This window comes from Dreissena polymorpha, chromosome 5 (assembly GCF_020536995.1).
Source record: "Dreissena polymorpha isolate Duluth1 chromosome 5, UMN_Dpol_1.0, whole genome shotgun sequence".
NCBI classification, from domain to species: Eukaryota; Metazoa; Mollusca; class Bivalvia; order Myida; family Dreissenidae; genus Dreissena; species Dreissena polymorpha.
In genome coordinates this window covers 62,971,009-62,989,249 of record NC_068359.1, presented here as the reverse complement: position 1 = coordinate 62,989,249, position 18,241 = coordinate 62,971,009, and the positions used below count along the sequence as shown (strand labels likewise).

At 36.3% G+C, this 18,241-nt stretch overlaps 1 protein-coding gene across 5 annotated transcripts in view; it reads right to left on the bottom strand.

The window, feature by feature from the left end:
• LOC127881423 (transient receptor potential cation channel subfamily M member-like 2) overlaps positions 1-9,412 on the bottom strand; it is a 74,047-nt gene extending 64,635 nt beyond the window's left edge. For all 5 annotated transcript variants that reach the window (XM_052429298.1, XM_052429299.1, XM_052429300.1 and 2 more), the window contains exons 1-6: positions 9,317-9,412; positions 7,555-7,639; positions 6,447-7,037; positions 5,445-5,638; positions 4,603-4,785; positions 3,079-3,300 (exon numbers count right to left, since the gene is read on the bottom strand). In XM_052429298.1, the coding sequence (XP_052285258.1) occupies positions 3,079-3,300; positions 4,603-4,785; positions 5,445-5,638; positions 6,447-7,037; positions 7,555-7,639; positions 9,317-9,334 (1,293 nt within the window). In that variant the 5' untranslated portion in view covers positions 9,335-9,412. The remainder of the gene's footprint in view (positions 1-3,078; positions 3,301-4,602; positions 4,786-5,444; positions 5,639-6,446; positions 7,038-7,554; positions 7,640-9,316) is intronic.
• Between the last annotated feature and the right edge of the window lie 8,829 nt (positions 9,413-18,241).

The window sequence follows — 18,241 nt, the reverse complement described above, 5'->3', positions numbered from 1 at the left end:
ATGAAGATCGCACAATAAATGTGGCCTCTAGAGTGTTTACGAACAAATGTGGACGGACGACGGACAAAGACTGGTCACAAAAAAAAACTCCAACCTCTAATAACAATTAACACATAAATTATACACACAACTACACTGTATTATTATGAAAACATTAATAGTCAAAGAGGAGTAACTACTGTGAACTTAAATGCAATATTTAGAAGAGTTGTCTCGCATGTTACATGACCTTAATTCATGATTGTTTACAAGCCTTTTAACTATATAAATATAAGGAAAACTGCCCCGTCCCCCTGGCAACCATGTTTTTCAACGGACCAGAACCATTTTCGAACTTAACTCACATATCTAGGAAACAAAAGTTCTGACAAAATTTCATGAAAATTGGGCCAAAAATGTGACTTCTAGAGTGTTCACATGTTTTCACTATATACATATAGAGAAAAATTCCCCAATCACTGGTGGCCATGTTTTTTCACCGATCTGGATCATTTTCAAACGCATCTGAGAAATCAATAAAACCAATGTTTTGACCAACTTTCATGATGATTGGGCAAAAATTGTGACTTCCAGAGTGTTTACAAGGTTTCTCTATAGCCAAATAAGGAAAACTGCCCCGCCCACTGGCGGCCATGTTTTTCAACAGACCGGAACCACTTTTGAACTCAAACAACATATATCATTAAGACAAACATTTAGACAAAGTTACATGAAGATTGGGCACGACATGTGACTTCTACAGTGTTTACAAGTTTTTTCTTTTTTTTACCTAGTGACCTAGTTTTTGACCCGGTGTAACAGGCCATTTTTTCCCCCCTGGCCACTTTTTCCCCGGGGAAAAAAGGGACTTGTCCATTTTTTCCCCGGGGAAAAAGTGGCCTAGGCCAATTCTTCCCCCCCTAGTCCAATTCTTCCCCCCCTGATTTTTCATTTAATATATCTTTCCGTCTACACCTTTCGTCCAGTTTTTCCCCCCTGGCCAGTTTTTCCCCCCTAACATGTAAAACTAGTTTTAATATCAGAGTTTGATTGAGAGTTGCTAAAACTGCCTCCACACCCTTATCTTTTATTTTACTTATCTTTTACATTTATATTTCACTTTTCTTCCAGTTGTTCTCCCCTGGCCAGTTTTCCCCCCTACCATGTACAAGTAGTTTTAACAACAGAATTTGATCGAGGGTTGCTAAAACTGCCTCCACCCCTTTATCTTTTATCTTACTTATCTTTTACATTTATTCTTCACTTTTCAGACAGTTTTTCCCCCCATGGCAAGTTTTTCCCCCTTAACATATAAAAGTAGTTTTAACAACAGAATTTGATTGAGAGTTGCTTAAACTGCCTCAACCCCCTTATCTTTTATTTTACTTCTATTTTACATTTTTTCTTCACCTTTCTGCAAATTCCCCCCCCCCCCCCCCCCCTGAAAATTGGTAAGAATGTTCATCTCAATGAAATCTAGGTTAAGTTAGGGAAAGTGGGTCATGTGTGTTCCAAAACTAGGTCACCAGACCAAATCACAGAAACGGTTAGTTAACACTCCAGAGGTCACTTTTCATACCAATCTTCATGAAAATTGGTCAGAACCTTCATCTCAATGAAATATAGGTTGAGTTTGAATGTAGGTGATAGGTAGTCAAAAACTAGGTAATTAGGTCAAATTATAGAAAACTTTCGTTAACTCTCTAGATGTCATATTTTCTTCCTGATCTTCATGAAAATGGATCACAATGTCCATCTCTATCAAATCATTACCTGAGTTTGGAAGTTGGTCATGTGCAGGCAAAAGCTAGGTTACAACTAAGTCAAATCATACAAAATGTTTGTTTGCAATCTAGAAGGAGTTTCAGGTGAGCGATACAGGACCCTCTTGTTCATTCACTTTTAGGCCATTTTTCCCCCTTGGCCAGTTTTTCACCCCTACCATTTGGTTTTGTTCCAAAGACCACTTTTACACTTAATTTTATCTTTTGACAATTACTTTGGGGGGCGAGGGGGGAATTGGCCGAGGGGAGAAAAATGGCCAAGAGTCATGTTGCTATTAATTCTTTAAGTAGGGGGAGGGGGAAATTGGCGAAGGGAAGAAAAAAAATTAAGAATCATGTTGCTACATGTATTAATTCTTAGGAAGGGAGAGGGGAAAGATTGGCCGAGGGGCGAAAAAAGTGCCAAGAGTCATGTTGCAATTAATTCTTTAAGTAGGGGGAAAATTTGGCCAAGGGGGGGAAAGATTGGCCTGGGCCATTTTTTCCCTGGGGGAAAAAACGGCCTAGGCCAATCTTTCCCCGGGGAAAAAATGGCCGAGGCCAATTTTTCCCCGGGGAAAAACTGGCCGGGGGAAAAAATGGACCGCTACACCGGCACGACCAAGTTTCGAACTCGACTGAGATTTCATTGGGACAAATCTTCTGACCAAGTTTCATGAAGATCGGACATTAAATGTGGCCTCTAGAGTGTTTACGAACAAATGTGGACAGACGGACGATGGACGGACGACGGACAAAGACCGGTCACAAAAGCTCACCTGAGCAATCAGGTGAGCTAAAAAGTATGTCAACATTAAATTGAGCAGGTTGGTCAATGTCATCACAATAATTGAGAAAAAAACTCAAAGTTGAGTCAGAATAATGACTTAACTATGCTGTTGATCTGTCACTAACTTTCTAATCCTAGAATCTTGGAACAAATTATGTGTTATGACATTAAATCAACATAGACTGGCACACAGACAAGAATAGCTTCCCTTTGCTAATTAAATTGATAGGGAACAAAAAGAGATTGAAAACATTCCAACAAATAAAAATGATATACATATACAAAAAACGTATGTAATAAACATGTCAATCGATTTGTGAGCAATATTAGGGCTGCTTAATAGCCCTGTAAAGTCCAAAATGGTCCTCGAGTAATATTCATCTTGCAGGGGCTATTATCAAGTCCTGCCCTGGCTCAACCATAAATGAACTGCTCAAGAGAAAGCTAAGAATAGTAATCATATGTGCTACAGAAGACTTTGGCATTTCATAATAATTTTACACACAAAAAGGATATCTATAAGACATAACAACATCCAACACCTACCGTTCCATCCAGGTAGACTCCGTACTGCACGAGATCCTTGGGCACTATCCCTATGACCTTTGGTCTGCGCTGGCGCAACTCCGAGCTAGTCAACAGCTGGTTGTATATTAGACGAGAGTTCTGTAGCTTTATGTTGTACTCCTTTATTGCCTCTCCTATCACCTTGGGTATCCCCGCATCAATGCCAGTTGTGATGATCCAAATGTCAGTTGTGTTTGCAGCCTGAAAATGTCAAAATTTTGTGTAATAAGTACATGCAACAAACACTTTTAGCAAAACAAATATCATATAAAATATCTTTAATCAAGGCCACAATACAGATCTAGACATTGATCAAATCACAGGATAATTTCCATATAGCAGAAGTACATATTCAACAGAAAACCATTTGTTTCATTAAAACACGGCGAAAGGACCTAAGTCTTGCACATGAAACACCAAGGAACTAAGCAGGTAGTGTCAACAAGATTAAACAATAAACTTATACATAAAAATGAAAACATCTCAGACTTAACAAAACACAATCATTTTTAAGCTAAGCCAAGAAAATATATTTTAAAAAATCGATATTCTGAGCAAGATTCAGGATTGTTGGGAAAAAATGTGAGTGAGTGTTGAAATGGTTTCACATAAGGAAAACTGCTGCACCTCATGGCTGCCATGTTTTTTTTTATGGACAGGAACCCTATCAAGTGACTTCTTGTTTTTATAAGCATTTTATAATTTGACCCACTGACAAAGTTTTTTACCCCACATGACCTCAGTTCAAACTCTTTAAATATATCAATGGGACAAATGTTCTCAGCAATTATCATGATTAATCAGCGGTAAATGTGGCCTCTAGTATTCACAAGCTTTTAATTTTTGTTTTAATTGGTGAACTAGTTTTCGACCCCACGTGACCCAGTTTCGAACTTGGTTGAGATATTATTTGGACAAAATGTTCTGACCAAATTTCATGACAATTAGGCAATAAATGTGGCCTTTTCACAAACTAGTTTTATTTAAATGAGTTACCTAGTTTTTGACGCCAGACGACCTAGTTCTGAACTTGGCAGAAATATCATTGGGACAAATGATCTGACTTAGTTACATGGAGATTGGGCAATAAATGTGGACTCTAGATATTTCACAAGCTTTTTGTTTAATTTGAATTTGTGACCTAGTTTTTGACCCAGTATTACACAATTAAACTGCAGCTAATTTAAATGTACCCAATATACTTGAAATAAGCGGTGCTTCCTTGATGATGCAAGTGTACTCAATATACTTGAAAGAAGCTGTGCTACCTTGATGACGCCGATGTACCCAATATACTTGAAATAAGTGGTGGTACCTTGATGATGCTGATGTACCCAATATACTTGAAATAAGTGGTGGTACCTTGATGATGCCGATGTACCCAATATACTTGAAAGAAGCTGTGATACCTTAATGATGCTGATGTACCCAATATACTTGAAATAAGTGGTGGTACCTTGATGATGCTGATGTACCCAATATACTTGAAATAAGTGGTGGTACCTTGATGATGCCTTTCTGGAAGTCATCATTGAGCCTCTGACTCCTCCATGGTTTGTACTGCTCCTCAGCTGAGATCACAGACAGAACAATTTTCGGGTTTCTCATGCCCCAGTACTTGGACATGAAGTCGGTCACGTCCTGCATGTTCGTGTCGCTACCAACACACATGTAGTGCTTCTTAGGCTGCAAATACACAGGGCAACTATAGCTCTTTCAACACGTTTAAGGGCAAAATATTTGAGAATGTTTGGATCACTATGAATAAAAGTGTCAAGCACATCTTCAAATAATTGTGACATATTTCAAGTTTCAATTTAATCTCTTCTGAAATATGGAAGAAGATTGCTCCAAAATTAAATTTCATGTGGAGCCACAAACCGAAAAACCAACAAAGTGACTACATTATAACCCCATCCTAAAGAAGTATTAACATTAAAATCTGAACTACAGTTTATTGACACTCATCCTCTCCTTTGTTTTGCTTGCAACACCATGCTTATGTAAGACAACCAAACAATATCTCTCATTTTACAACAAGAACAATGAAAAAGTATGCAACTGACAAGCTTATACTTATAAGATATTCAGATATAAACTCTACACAAATCAGCTATGCATTTTTACCACTATGGAAAATCAACTTAAATTTAAGACTATTCTTAACAGATTTAAGTTTGAAAGGCTCCAATTCCTACCCTAAAATACTGATATGCAGCAAACAGCATAAAACCTGAACGGCCTGTGCGTTACTCACATACTGTTCTGGTTTTATGATGGTTGCATGCAGTCATTTCCACTTTGCTTCTGAGTGGGCAAGGGTAAAGTTTTGCCTCTGTACTCACTTCATAAGGCAGCTCATTGGACTCCTTGACAAAGCGTATATTGCCACACTGCAAGGGTGCGTGCTCATAGATTGCGCTATCCTGCGTGTTCACAGAGAAGTGAGAATGCACGGTTGTCTGGTTTTCATCTACCTCCCTTATAAATTGATCCAAATTAAAGCCCTGTTGTTCATTCTCATCAGCTGGATTCAGCGCTATCAAATATTGGACTCAAACAATAAAACAATGAAATGAACATGGTATATGGTAGAACAATGACGCAAACATCAAATTAATGTTGAAGTTTTGCAAGTTTGACAGATGAAAGTGACTGCTAAACATGAATTTACAAAACTTTAACATTTATTGTGTGTTGGGGGGTTTCATTGCACGCCAGTTTTTACTATATTTTAGTCATATCATAGCGGTCAGTTAACAAACTAGGTTTTGTCCTGGTTTAACTGGTTTATGAGTTCTAAGTGCAAAACGTATGCCATTAACTTATAACTGCCCTACTTAAATCAGTTTTGTAGAAGAATGGATAAGAAAGGATTTCATGACCAATATTCCTAAAAGTTAAGTTTGGCTTGTTATCAAACCTGCAATACTCAGATGTGTAGTCCAGCCCTCTAACAAACAAGCCAGCCTGCTGGTTTAAAAATTTTCAGAGAATCACAATATAAATGTAAGTTTAATTATTTAAGAAAACATGAGATTGCTACGGTGTATTTGACAGATGGCAGTGACTTATGAACATATATTTGCAAGCTTTACCATAGATTTATAAATTTAATTTAATTAACCATATCCCTTCAGATGCAAAGTAAAAATGGCTATTTGCAACCATCATAAAACTAGAACAGACTGCTGGCAACTCGCAGTCTGTTCAGGTTATATGTTGTTTGCTTCTTTTCAGTATCTTAGGATTGGAAATTAAGACTTAAAAGAGACCAAAAAGCGTCAATTAGCGTATCTAAGTGGTAAAGGGTTAAGGACACATACTTTTTTGTATTTCCTACTTACGTATGACTTCCATGAAGTTGTCAATGAGAGGCTGCTGCTCCAGTTCCTTGATTAAGGTCTCGTCCTGTCTTTCTGACACCTGCTCCTGGTTCCTTACCAGTGAGATATCTGACATGGCAAACAGCATGGATGGTTCCCGTTCATCTCGCCCCTCTGGCAGTGCTGTCGACGGGGCGGCACTACTCTCACTATTTGTTGGCGTGCGTTTGGACAATGGCATTTGAATACTTTGTGCAGGGCTCACAAAAAATCTTCCAGTCTTTATCGATTTGGAGCTATTTATTGGCTGGGTGAACTGAGTATGAGAAGAGTGGAACCCAAGGGGATTTATAACAGTGCGTCCTATCTGGTGAAAGCCATCATCTTTGGGGTCAACATTAAAAAGTCCTCCGAATACAGACTGACTCATTGAGGAGGTGGGTGAATTCTCAGGTGAATTCCTATCTATTGTGGTATCAAGGCGAACAAATCGCCTACGTCTCTGTGCTGTCATTGAGAGTGAAGGGGAATCTTTGGCACCTGCCACAGAGGTTGCATATTCTTGACCAACAGAACCTGCTAGACTTATATCTTTTTCAGGGGACTCCTTCTCTGAAATAAAGATATCAAGGTTGTGCTTGAGAACACGTCCAAGGGATGGACAATTCTGTCCACTGATTTTGCAAAATGTGTTGTGCATAACAAGGTGACAAATCTCCTGAATCAGACTGACAAATAAACACTTAATTGAACTTTACAACAAGACTTATTTTAGAGACCTATTTTTATAAATTCACAAACTGTCAAAGGGTGCAAATTTAACAGTAATAAATAAGATGAATTCCATTATTGTATTTATTTTGTTTCCTGATTTGTGTAAGCCATGCTGGCAAACTTTTAAGTTTGCTCATTATTTTTACTTTTGCTTCACTTTTACAAGGATCAACTAAAGCTCTATTAACTATAGTAACACAACCCACTAGTGTTCATATAAGGTCATTGTCTTTCCTTTCATAACAATTTTGAAACAAGGGACAACTAATCAATGTTTATGCATGTTTGTATATTTAATTATTTAATAAACATTACCTATGACAAACCTCATACTGATATACATGTTGTTATATACCTGGTATAGTGGCCATATGTACACTTTCTCTCTCTGACTCCTCCGTCACAGATTCAGATTTGGCCCCAATCAAGGCTATATCCTCCTGTAAGGGCTTGCAATATTGTTATATGGGCTCACTAATTAAGTCTTGTTTGACAATACTTACTATATCATTTTCATGACATAAAATATATTTGTGATGTTACTTTTTTTCAAAGTGACTACAACGAAGATTTCCAGATAGTAAAATTGATTAATAACACATCACAAAACAAAGTTTAACAAACTATTTCATGACAAGAGGGCCATCAGGCCCTAAGGCGCTCACCTGAAAGCCAAAGGAACTAGACTATTCTGAAAAAAATGCAAGCTGATTCATGAAGATTATTTTGGACCAAAAAAGTGAATTTTAACATGTTTTTTTTATATTTTACCTTGTGACCTAGTTTTTGAGCTCATATGACCCAGCTTCAATCTCTGGCAAAATTTCATTGGGACAAATGTTCTGACCAAGTTTCATGAAGATTGGCCAATAAATGTGGCTAATATAGTGTCAACAAGTTTTCACTAAAGCCATATAAGGACAACTGCCCCCCCCCCCCTGGCGGCCATGTTTTTCAAAGAACCATAACCATTTTCAAACTCACTCGAGCTAATGTTAGAACAAATGTTCTGATCCAGTTTCATAAAGATTGGATAATAAATGTGACTTCTAGAGTGTTAAAAATGTTTTGTAGTAAATAGCCATTTAAGGAAAAATGCCACGCCCCCTTGCGGCCATGTTTTTTAACGGATCTCAACCATTTTTTAACTTAGCCCAGATATTATTAGTTCAAATATTCTGACTAAGTTTCATGAGCATTGGACCACAAATGTGACTTCTAGAGTGTTAACAAGGTTTTACCATACAGTAAAGCCATATAAGGAAAACTGCCCCGCCCCATGGCGGCCATGTACTGTTTTACCATACAGTAAAGCCATATAAGGAAAACTGCCCCGCCCCATGGCGGCCATGTTTTTCATTCAACTGGAACCATTTTCAAACTCGTCCAAGATATTATTGGGACACATGTTTTGACCAAGTTTCATGAAGATTGGACTAAAAATGTGACTTCTTGAGTGTTAACAAGGTTTTACTAAAGCATTATAAGGAAAACTGCCATGCCCCCTGGCGGCCATGTTTTTCAACCAACCGGAACCATTTTCAAACTCGTCCAAGATATTATTGGGACACATGTTCTGACAAAGTTTCATGAAGATTGGACTAAAAATGTGACTTCTAGAGTGTAAACAAGGTTTTACTAAAGCCATATAAGGAAAACTGCCACGCCCCCTGGCAGCCATGTTTTTCAACCAAACGGAACCATTTTCGAACTCGTCCAAGATATTATTGGGACACATGTTCTGACAAAGTTTCATGAAGATTGGACTAAAAATGTGACTTCTAGAGTGTTAACAAGATTTTACTAAAGCCATATAAGGAAAACTGCCACGCCCCCTGGCAGCCATGTTTTTCAACCAACCGGAACCATTTTCGAACTCTTCCAAGATATTATTGAGACACATGTTCTAACCAAGTTTCATGAAGATTGGACAATAAATGTGACCTTTAGAGTGTTAACATGGTAAATGTTGACGACGCACGACGGACAAAAGGCGATCACAATAGTGTATTATTTAAACCTACCGGTACATTTATACTGCACATACATATACATGAAAATACAAATAATATTACAAATATCATTTACTCAATGGAAAACAAGAAATGTATACACACCTGCTTTTCCTCAGACATTGCTGCTGGCTAAAGTTTGGCAATTTGTCCCAGGTGCCAAAAGCAGATATCCATATATGTTTATTATAAAGAAGACACTGCAACAAAGACATTTATGTACTTTGAAAATGCATGGATATTAGGAATGTATATTGCCTGAAGCAAAAATATTAGACTGATTTAACTTCTGGCAGGTTCAATTGTATGCTTCCAAATCAAGTGGTCCGCAATATGTTGTGACTGCAGCCAACACAATCCGGAGAAAAAATATTAATAAGTTTTTGTTAAGTAAACAAAATGATAAAAAGAAATATGTCTCCCACTGATGGCACTGCAAAAATTTGAAGTACAAAAATTAACAAAGGGCTATATCTCTTAAAATAGTGGAGCAAGCAAAAGTTATGGTTCTTGTGTACTGCACATCCTAAATTAGATGTACCTACATCTGAAATACAAATTGATACCTTTTTAAGTTTTCAAGAAATGCTCACGAAAAAATTATAAACTAGAAAAAGTGTTGCAGACACTTGTGCTCCCACTACGAAAAACTTAACAAAAAAATGGAGTACAAGTTGACAGGCTGGTTTATATGTTTGTAAAGTTTAAGCCCCCTAGAAGTAATTATTTTTGAGTGATGTGCAACTAAAGTTAAACAAGAGCCCTTGAGTTCTCTTGTTTTTGATTGTATAAAATACTTTTCTGTCAGACACATGATACACACAATGACCACAAAGACATTTGAGATGTTAAATGTCTGTAGTAGTTCATACGTAACTTTAAAATGAAAAATTATACATTTCAACAAGAAAGGTGACCATACCAAAAAACTAGATTTTAAATTGTTTACCCATTAATCTAGTTGAATTTAATAAACTTTACTTTACAAGAAATGTCTGAAAATCATATGCTACCTAAAGCTAAACACAAAATTACAGCAGAATACCTCAATCCATTAAAACTCAAGCTATTGATTGGAAACATTTGTTTCTATTTTAAGAAAAAAAGAAGTGTTAATTAAAAATATAATTTTGTTTGGCGGAAGTATGAAATAATTAAAAAAAATTTGGGGGGGGGGGGGGGGGTCCGAGGTTTGTGACAGTATGTGGCGAGGGGGAGTGAGGGGGGTAAAAATGGTAAAAAATAGCGTAACATAATATGGACGGCGCCAATAAACAAGAGCACATATCTTTAAGACTAATAGTAATAACTATTTTAATTATCATGTGTTCATTTATAAAGATCATCGCCAATATACATGAGATGAACATACAGTCAACATTTATGGAACAAAGTCTCCGTAATATTGGTACATTGTCCTCAGGCACGAAGACTCTTTGGTACGAAGGTCAATTAGTATACAGCGCAATAACTAATCTACTATTATTTGATTGCTCTCGACCATTTAAAGTAACATTACTTCTCAAAATCAAAGAACATTTCATACAATTGTTTGTAAAATAAACTAAACCAATTAAAAATCAGTGTTCCTTATGTCTTTTATACAGACAGCCTCAAGCACTCAACACTCTTAAACGTCTCTCTCAGTCCACTGTCTCCCACTAACGAACGACCATACGGATAGACAACTGCGTGGGACAGGTTCTATATACTTTTATGTATTTCAATATTTACACACATTATCAAAGCTTTACAATATGTACACTAGGAGACATACATCTATGCACTTTTATTTTAAAGGGAACTTTTCACGGTTTGGTAAATTGACAAAATTGAAAAAAGTTGTTTCAGATTCGCAAATTTTCGTTTTAGTTATGATATTTGTGAGGAAACAGTATTACTGAACATTTACCATAGTCCAATATAGCCATTATATGTATCTTTTGACGATTTGAAAACCTAAAAATTAAACGCGAAACGATTGAATAATTTGGAGAGTTCTGTTGTTGTCGTTTAAATTTACGAAACTACGAAGATTGCTTATATAAGGTATAAAATACTTCAACTATGTATACCCGGCGGAATAGCCGAGAGGGCTAATGCATTTTTACTTCAGACTTACTCCAGGACTCCGGGGGTCACTGGTTCGAGCCCTGGTACCGGCTACTTTTTTTCCTTTTTTTAATTTTATTGTTTATTTTTTACTAGAGCTTTTAAGATCCAATGTTTACATTTATCAATATAAAGCATTTAATGACAAACTTCAAAATATGCCAAAATCTGTGAAAAGGCCCCTTTAACTATTTTCTGGCATGAATTAACACAAATAGATCGTCAATATATCTATAATGAGCAAATTCAGATAACATACATGATATGTGTGCTCGCAGAAGAAAGATTTTAATCAAAGTTTCAAACACGTCGACAGTCGAAATTAAGAAATTATAGTAAAAAGCAATTTTGAATGGCCGTGGCCTAGTGGGCGGGTTGCCCCAGGGTTGGAGCAATGGGGTCATGCATAGTTGAGGTTGACTGTATTGTCTTAAAAGAGGTTCAGTATCAATTTGAAGTGCATCGGTGTAGAAATGAAAAAATTATAGTAAAAGGCAATTTTGGGTGGGCGTGGCCTATGTGAGCGGGGCACCCCAGAGTTGGTACTGGGGCCATGCATTGTTGAGATAAACTGTATTGGCATAAGAGAGGAATCAATTTAAAGACAATCGGTGTAGAAATGAAGAAATTATAGTACAATTACCTAAAAAATGAGTAAAAATCTCTGACCCGGCCACACCCCAACCCCCATAACTGTCAGATCAAAATTCCAAATAGTGCATGGTCGCTTATATGCTCATAGCTACCATGTGTGTTAGTTTCAAGGTTCTAGTGCTAATAGTGTATGAGAAGATAGTGGCCAGGAAGGACAGACAGACAGACGGACAGACGCCAGAGATTACCACAATATCCCCACGCTTTTCAAAAAGCGTGGGGGTAATAATTCAAGAAAGGAATTTCCTGTTACATGTAGATCAGATAATGATTGGACATAAATGAAGAGGTCAAAGGTTCCCTACAATCATGGGTGGTGGTGTTTCATTGTTAAATGTTTTTCTATCCTATTTCAAATTAAATATGCTTTGAATATGATTGTGTGTTCGGTTTGAACAAGGTTCTTGTTCTTATAGCTGCAGAGCCCGTTGCCGAGGTGTATGTGAGAGCAAGGAATAACTCTGCATGGAGATTGATACACTCTCCTTAACATATAACACTAGAATACAGGGCCGTACCCAGGAAATGTTGACTGGGGGGCCCTAACGGGGAGTGTGCGGGAGGGGTTGCCCCTCCCAAATAGATTTTTTTTTATTAGGCACTGTTCAAGGTGAATTTTAATGCATATAGAAACATCTGTTGTGTCATAAATTTATGGATATATAACAAGTAAATCAGCACCTTTCTGAAGTCTAAAGCTTTAACCCTTATGGGCCGTCCATAAAGTATGTCACGCTCCAGGTAGGGGGAGGGTGAGTAAGAAAGTGACAGTTTGTGACATGGGGGAGGGGGGTCAGGCCATGTGTGATGTCACACATTTATTTTAAAAAAATGTATAATTTATTTATTATTTCTTTAGTAGAATTTAAAAATAATTTTCAAAAATTTGTGAAACATTTGAATTAGTTTTATGTCAAAATAAGACGAATTGCATATCTCCTGATTCTGTTGTTCGAATGTTTAATAGGCAACTTGGCTGGGCCGGCTAATTCAATAGGCACAACCTCCACACAGATTTCAATGACAAAATAATTGGACTGTTCCATTTTAGTTAGTAAAGGGTTGAAAGAAAATCTAAATTATAATTTCGTTTTTATTAGTGGTTAACACGTGGATAAATATTCATACTGCTCATCGTAACAACCCTACAGTTATAAAAGCCTGTAATGTGATAGTTTTTTTACTGGTAAGTGAAATTTTAATACGGTTTAATAGTGAATTGAGTTTTAGATTAAATTTAAATTAAGTATTAATTTTAAAAACATGTTCGAAAGTGTGAGTTTGTGACGTACTTTAGGGGAGGGGGGTCCATGATTTTGTAACAGTTTGTGACATGCCAAGGTAAAAATGGTAAAAAAAAGCGTGACATGCTTTATCAACGACCCCTTGGTGTGAAATTCACACACATGTTTAAAGCTTTAGATTTCAGAAATGTATTACACTTAATAAAGAAGTAAAAGCAACCTTTGAAACTAAAAAACCTTTATTATGAAATGTAACATAACGTATGACTGTAGAGGAGGTTTGATTTCAAAGAGAAAATACTACTATGGGCCGTTTCATGTGAGAAAATTTGCAGTAGGCCCATTATTAAAAAATCATAACTCGACAGCCAGCTGGGGGGGCCCGGGCCCTGGGCCCAGTGCCTGGGTACGGGCCTGAGAATAACATTAATATGTCAAATATACTGATATTAACAGATTATGGCTTATGCATAATATCATAACCATACTAATAATCATTTATCATAATAATTATTATGATAAGTATTAAGAAAGTTTTATCCTTGATGGAAGAATGTTGACATACTTTCTACCATTCCTTGGATAACCATTTATTTAAAAAAAAACACAAAACAACTGCAACAAAAACATAATATAAGGTTTTAATTTTTTAGAATGATTGTGCAATACATTTTCATCTTTTATGAAAGATTTGCATATACCTAGTCCTTTACTGCAGCATAATTTGTTTTAAATTTCTTACATACATTTATAAATTAGTTATAATTTTTTCACTGACAAATACGCAATGGAAAAAAGGCCAGCAACTACTTTCTTTGGGTAGGCCCAGTTTTCTGGGGGCGCCCGTTTTCTGGCTCGCACTTTTTGGAAACTGACCACGCTGGATCTTATTAGTCCAAATAATTAGACGTAAGCTACCCGTCGATGTATATCGACCTCAAATTTATAGGAGTAGGAGTCTGTCTCATATTGATTAAAAAAAAATGTGTACTGTATGTTTTTAAGCATCCCTAGTAGTGAATGTTGACACATTCTTTGAACAAATTCTGTCTGAACATTTGCAAAATAAACAGCACGCCTGCATGTGAACGTCTTGGAACACCAAGTAAAACAACACTTTAATAATAAACGACTCAGATTATAGCTAAAGAAACTTCAGCGTATCATGACAATATTGTTCGGGGTTTTTGAGTAGACTTTCAGCATCTAAATCATTTGCCATTTGCAATAATCATTAAAGTGGGGTAAAATCGTTGATCTAATACAACGATACGGTCTTGCATTCGGTATACGGACGATAAGGACCATGGACAATACGGCCCTGATATACGGTCCAGATTAGCGGACTCTGGCCCAGATTATCGGACCTGCATTTCTCACGAGCACGTTTACATCGTACTGCGCATGCGCAAAACCTGTTGTTTTCCCAATCTGTTGCACGACGGTTACTTTACATTCACCTCTGTGTTGGGCTCAGAACGGGCTATTGTTATGAAAGTGTTTAATTCATGTCATGATTATTCCAAGCGTTCATCATTGAGGTTACAGTATACTAAAACAATCTCTTGCACGACGGTTACATTGCATTCACTGCATTAAAGAAACCCATCTCATACCATGATATCTTATATCAGTCTTAATTGATTATTATAAATTTTATGTTAAGAAACCAACATGCATACACACGTCGAAGCAATTCCTAACGTCACTCGATAAAAATTATGTTCAATTGTTTACATTTGTGAAGTGCGTGGAATGATTCCATCTGCGTAAATGGGCAAGAAAATAGTTCCAAAGAGTTGCATTAAAGGTCATAATACACCAAATAGTTTCCCTATATAATTCAATGTAAAAGCGACAACTTTGAGCGAAAATAAATGCAACATTTTGCACATAGAGACCCCCATAACCATACCTTTTCTTAAAGGCCATTCTAAGCGGAATCGATTTATGCAATAAAAAAGATATGTCATGTACAAAGCAAGAAAGAACTTGACACAAATCAAAATCGACTGTTTTTGCAACTTTTTTTTTCGGCCGTTTCTTAGTGAAATGTAACCTTTTCTACTGCAATGGTTTACTTTAGTCTTCAAGTGTATCATATTTCAGGGATTCAGTTGTGAACACCTATTCATGCCCTACCATTATCTCCGCAAGATAACACCCGAATAATGGTAAAAAGTGTCAAACATGCCTTCCTGTCTACTATGATATTTTTTTAGAGAGTACAGCCCTACATGAAGCGATCATTTAGTGTATTGTAACCTATAAGACAACGTTGACTGTTAACATCGCGAAAAATAAGCACTTCTCGATACTTATAAACCTATTTTCTATGTGCATGCCAATTTTCAGACCGATCTTTCACGTAGAAATGCTTGAAAATGCATTTTATTATAACGCCTGATAAGCCATGTGACTTTCGAGTTCGGAGCTTTGATTTATAACGGGCGTTCAGGCGCAAAACGATTACCCTAAATAGTTACAATCGGTCAAAATACTGGAATATTGTTACAAGCTATGTAGAAAAAGAAGTAAACAACTATTAAAACGTGTTCATGAGCTCTTTCAGCACAAATTGTTGCGATTTGAGATGCTCAAGACGAGTTTTTGTACGTTTTTTTTCTTATTTTCCTCTGAAAACGTATTTTTTTCTTAAAAACTCACGATGCTCCTTAAATTCGCGAAACAAACGCATTTATTCCGTGAAATTTGCCAAAACGCGTCATATCCCACTAAAAAAATGATGATTTTCTGTAAATACAGCTCCTTTGTGACTAGGCCTGGTTTTGCGTTTAGGTCATAATACACCAAATAGTTTCCCTATATAATTCAATGTAAAAGCGACAACTTTGAGCGAAAATAAATGCAACATTTTGCACATAGAGACCCCCATAACCATACCTTTTCTTAAAGGCCATTCTAAGTGGAATCGATTTATGCAATAAAAAAGATATGTCATGTACAAAGCAAGAAAGAACTTGACACAAATCAAAATCGACTGTTTTTGCAACTTTTTTTTTCGGCCGTTTCTTAGTGAAATGTAACCTTTTCTACTGCAATGGTTTACTTTAGTCTTCAAGTGTATCATATTTCAGGGATTCAGTTGTGAACACCTATTCATGCCCTACCATTATCTCCGCAAGATAACACACGAATAATGGTAAAAAGTGTCAAACATGCCTTCCTGTCAACTATGATATTTTTTTAGAGAGAACAGCCCTACATGAAGCGATCATTTAGTGTATTGTAACCTAAAAGGTCCTCGGATGTTTCGCCCCCAAGACGTTTCCGCCCTGGTCGTTTCGCACCTGGTTGTTTCGCCCCCATATTAGCGGAACACTAGGTGTTGAGTAGTTTAATTGGTGACCATTATATAATCATCAAAGAAAGTACCCTGAATCAATAATGTAAGTATATCACGCATTAATCCGACAAAGGGTAGGTGATAAAAGCAATTAGCCACCATAAGTATATCTATTAATGTAAAATGAATGCAGTCAAAAAGTCAGACCAGTTCATAGATCTGGTGTCGGACCTATAAAAACAGGATTTTGTCTTATAAAGTGTAAGATTATAGTGTTTGAAACTGTGATAGTTTAATAGTTGTGAACGGGAGTAGTGTGCAACATGGATTTTCCATGCATAAGATGCAGCATTGAAGTACGTCCTCGGCAACACGCGGTCCAATGTGATTCATGTTCGGGTTGGCAGCATCGAACGTGCAAAACAGGTGAGTCAGTTGAATAATAGTTAGTTACTCATACAAAATCAAAGATATTTTTTTAATTGACTAGATTATCACAATCTTATCAATTTGATATGAGTATCTTTTATAAGCGGGTCATATAGATGGGTTATGGATGTTTCGGTAAATGACCAGTTCGGTAAATTGATTTATAGAGTAAAAGTCGTGGATGTTTCGGTAAATTGATTTTATATAGGAGGTATACCTACAACGAGGTGTTAATGACACCTATTATCGGCTTACAATAACATTAGGGGCATTTATTTGCAAACTGTGGATTAATTTTGATGTTCATTAATTGAGTTGTTTGGTACTAATTAAATTATCTGTTTAAATGTACGATGTTTGCAAAGTGTTATTATTAATTATCCAGGCTTGCAACCTATTAAATTTCTAATCGATGGAGGTAAATTATATATTAAGGTCATGATCGTTTTGTATTTTATATATGTTTTTAAACATTTAGTTGATAAATACCTTAATTAAAGCAGTTAAAAAAATATAATAATGTGGCTCTTACAAGAGGTGGCCTCCACGTGGCAAGAGCTGGGCAACATATTCATTATGTTGGCAAACTACCTCATGTTTATGTAATGGTTAATTTTCGGTGGTTTAAAATAATAAGATCAAATATGTTTGTTTCGTATGTAAATAAATTTCTCGCTTTTTTTTCCTACAAACAGTTCTGCACATAAGGTATTATTCTTAAAATAATCTAGATATTTATGTTTAGATCGTGAACATGCTTTAACACTGGTGGCCGAGTTTTTACATACACGACCAGTAACTTTCAAACTGTGAAATAAACAAACGTTTTCCTTCTTTAATCATGTTTACCAAAAAATACTGGTGGTGACATCAAAGGATGTTTATTTGTGGTAAAAATAACATTATTATGTAATTAGGTAATTATAAAATTATCATGGTCATTGTCAAATAAGAAATCAATGAGAGGATGAAGAGAAAATTTTCGCGGGTTATCGAGTAATTATGGTAAGTGTTGTTGCTCAAATGTTAAAGTATGTATATAGGCAGATGATTTCTTTTACTGTATCATACAATCATGGCTGAACATCCATGTATTTACTGCAATATTGAGGTCACTTCTCGTGCGCACGCTATTGCATGTGATTCATGTGGAAGATGGAGTCACCGTAGACACACCGGTAAGTCTTAGTAATTTCTTAGTGATAATATAGATACATTAAAATTGTGAATTGTGTTGTCGCCTGTAATGTCGTGATTTAAAACTGATCATATTATTATAAAATT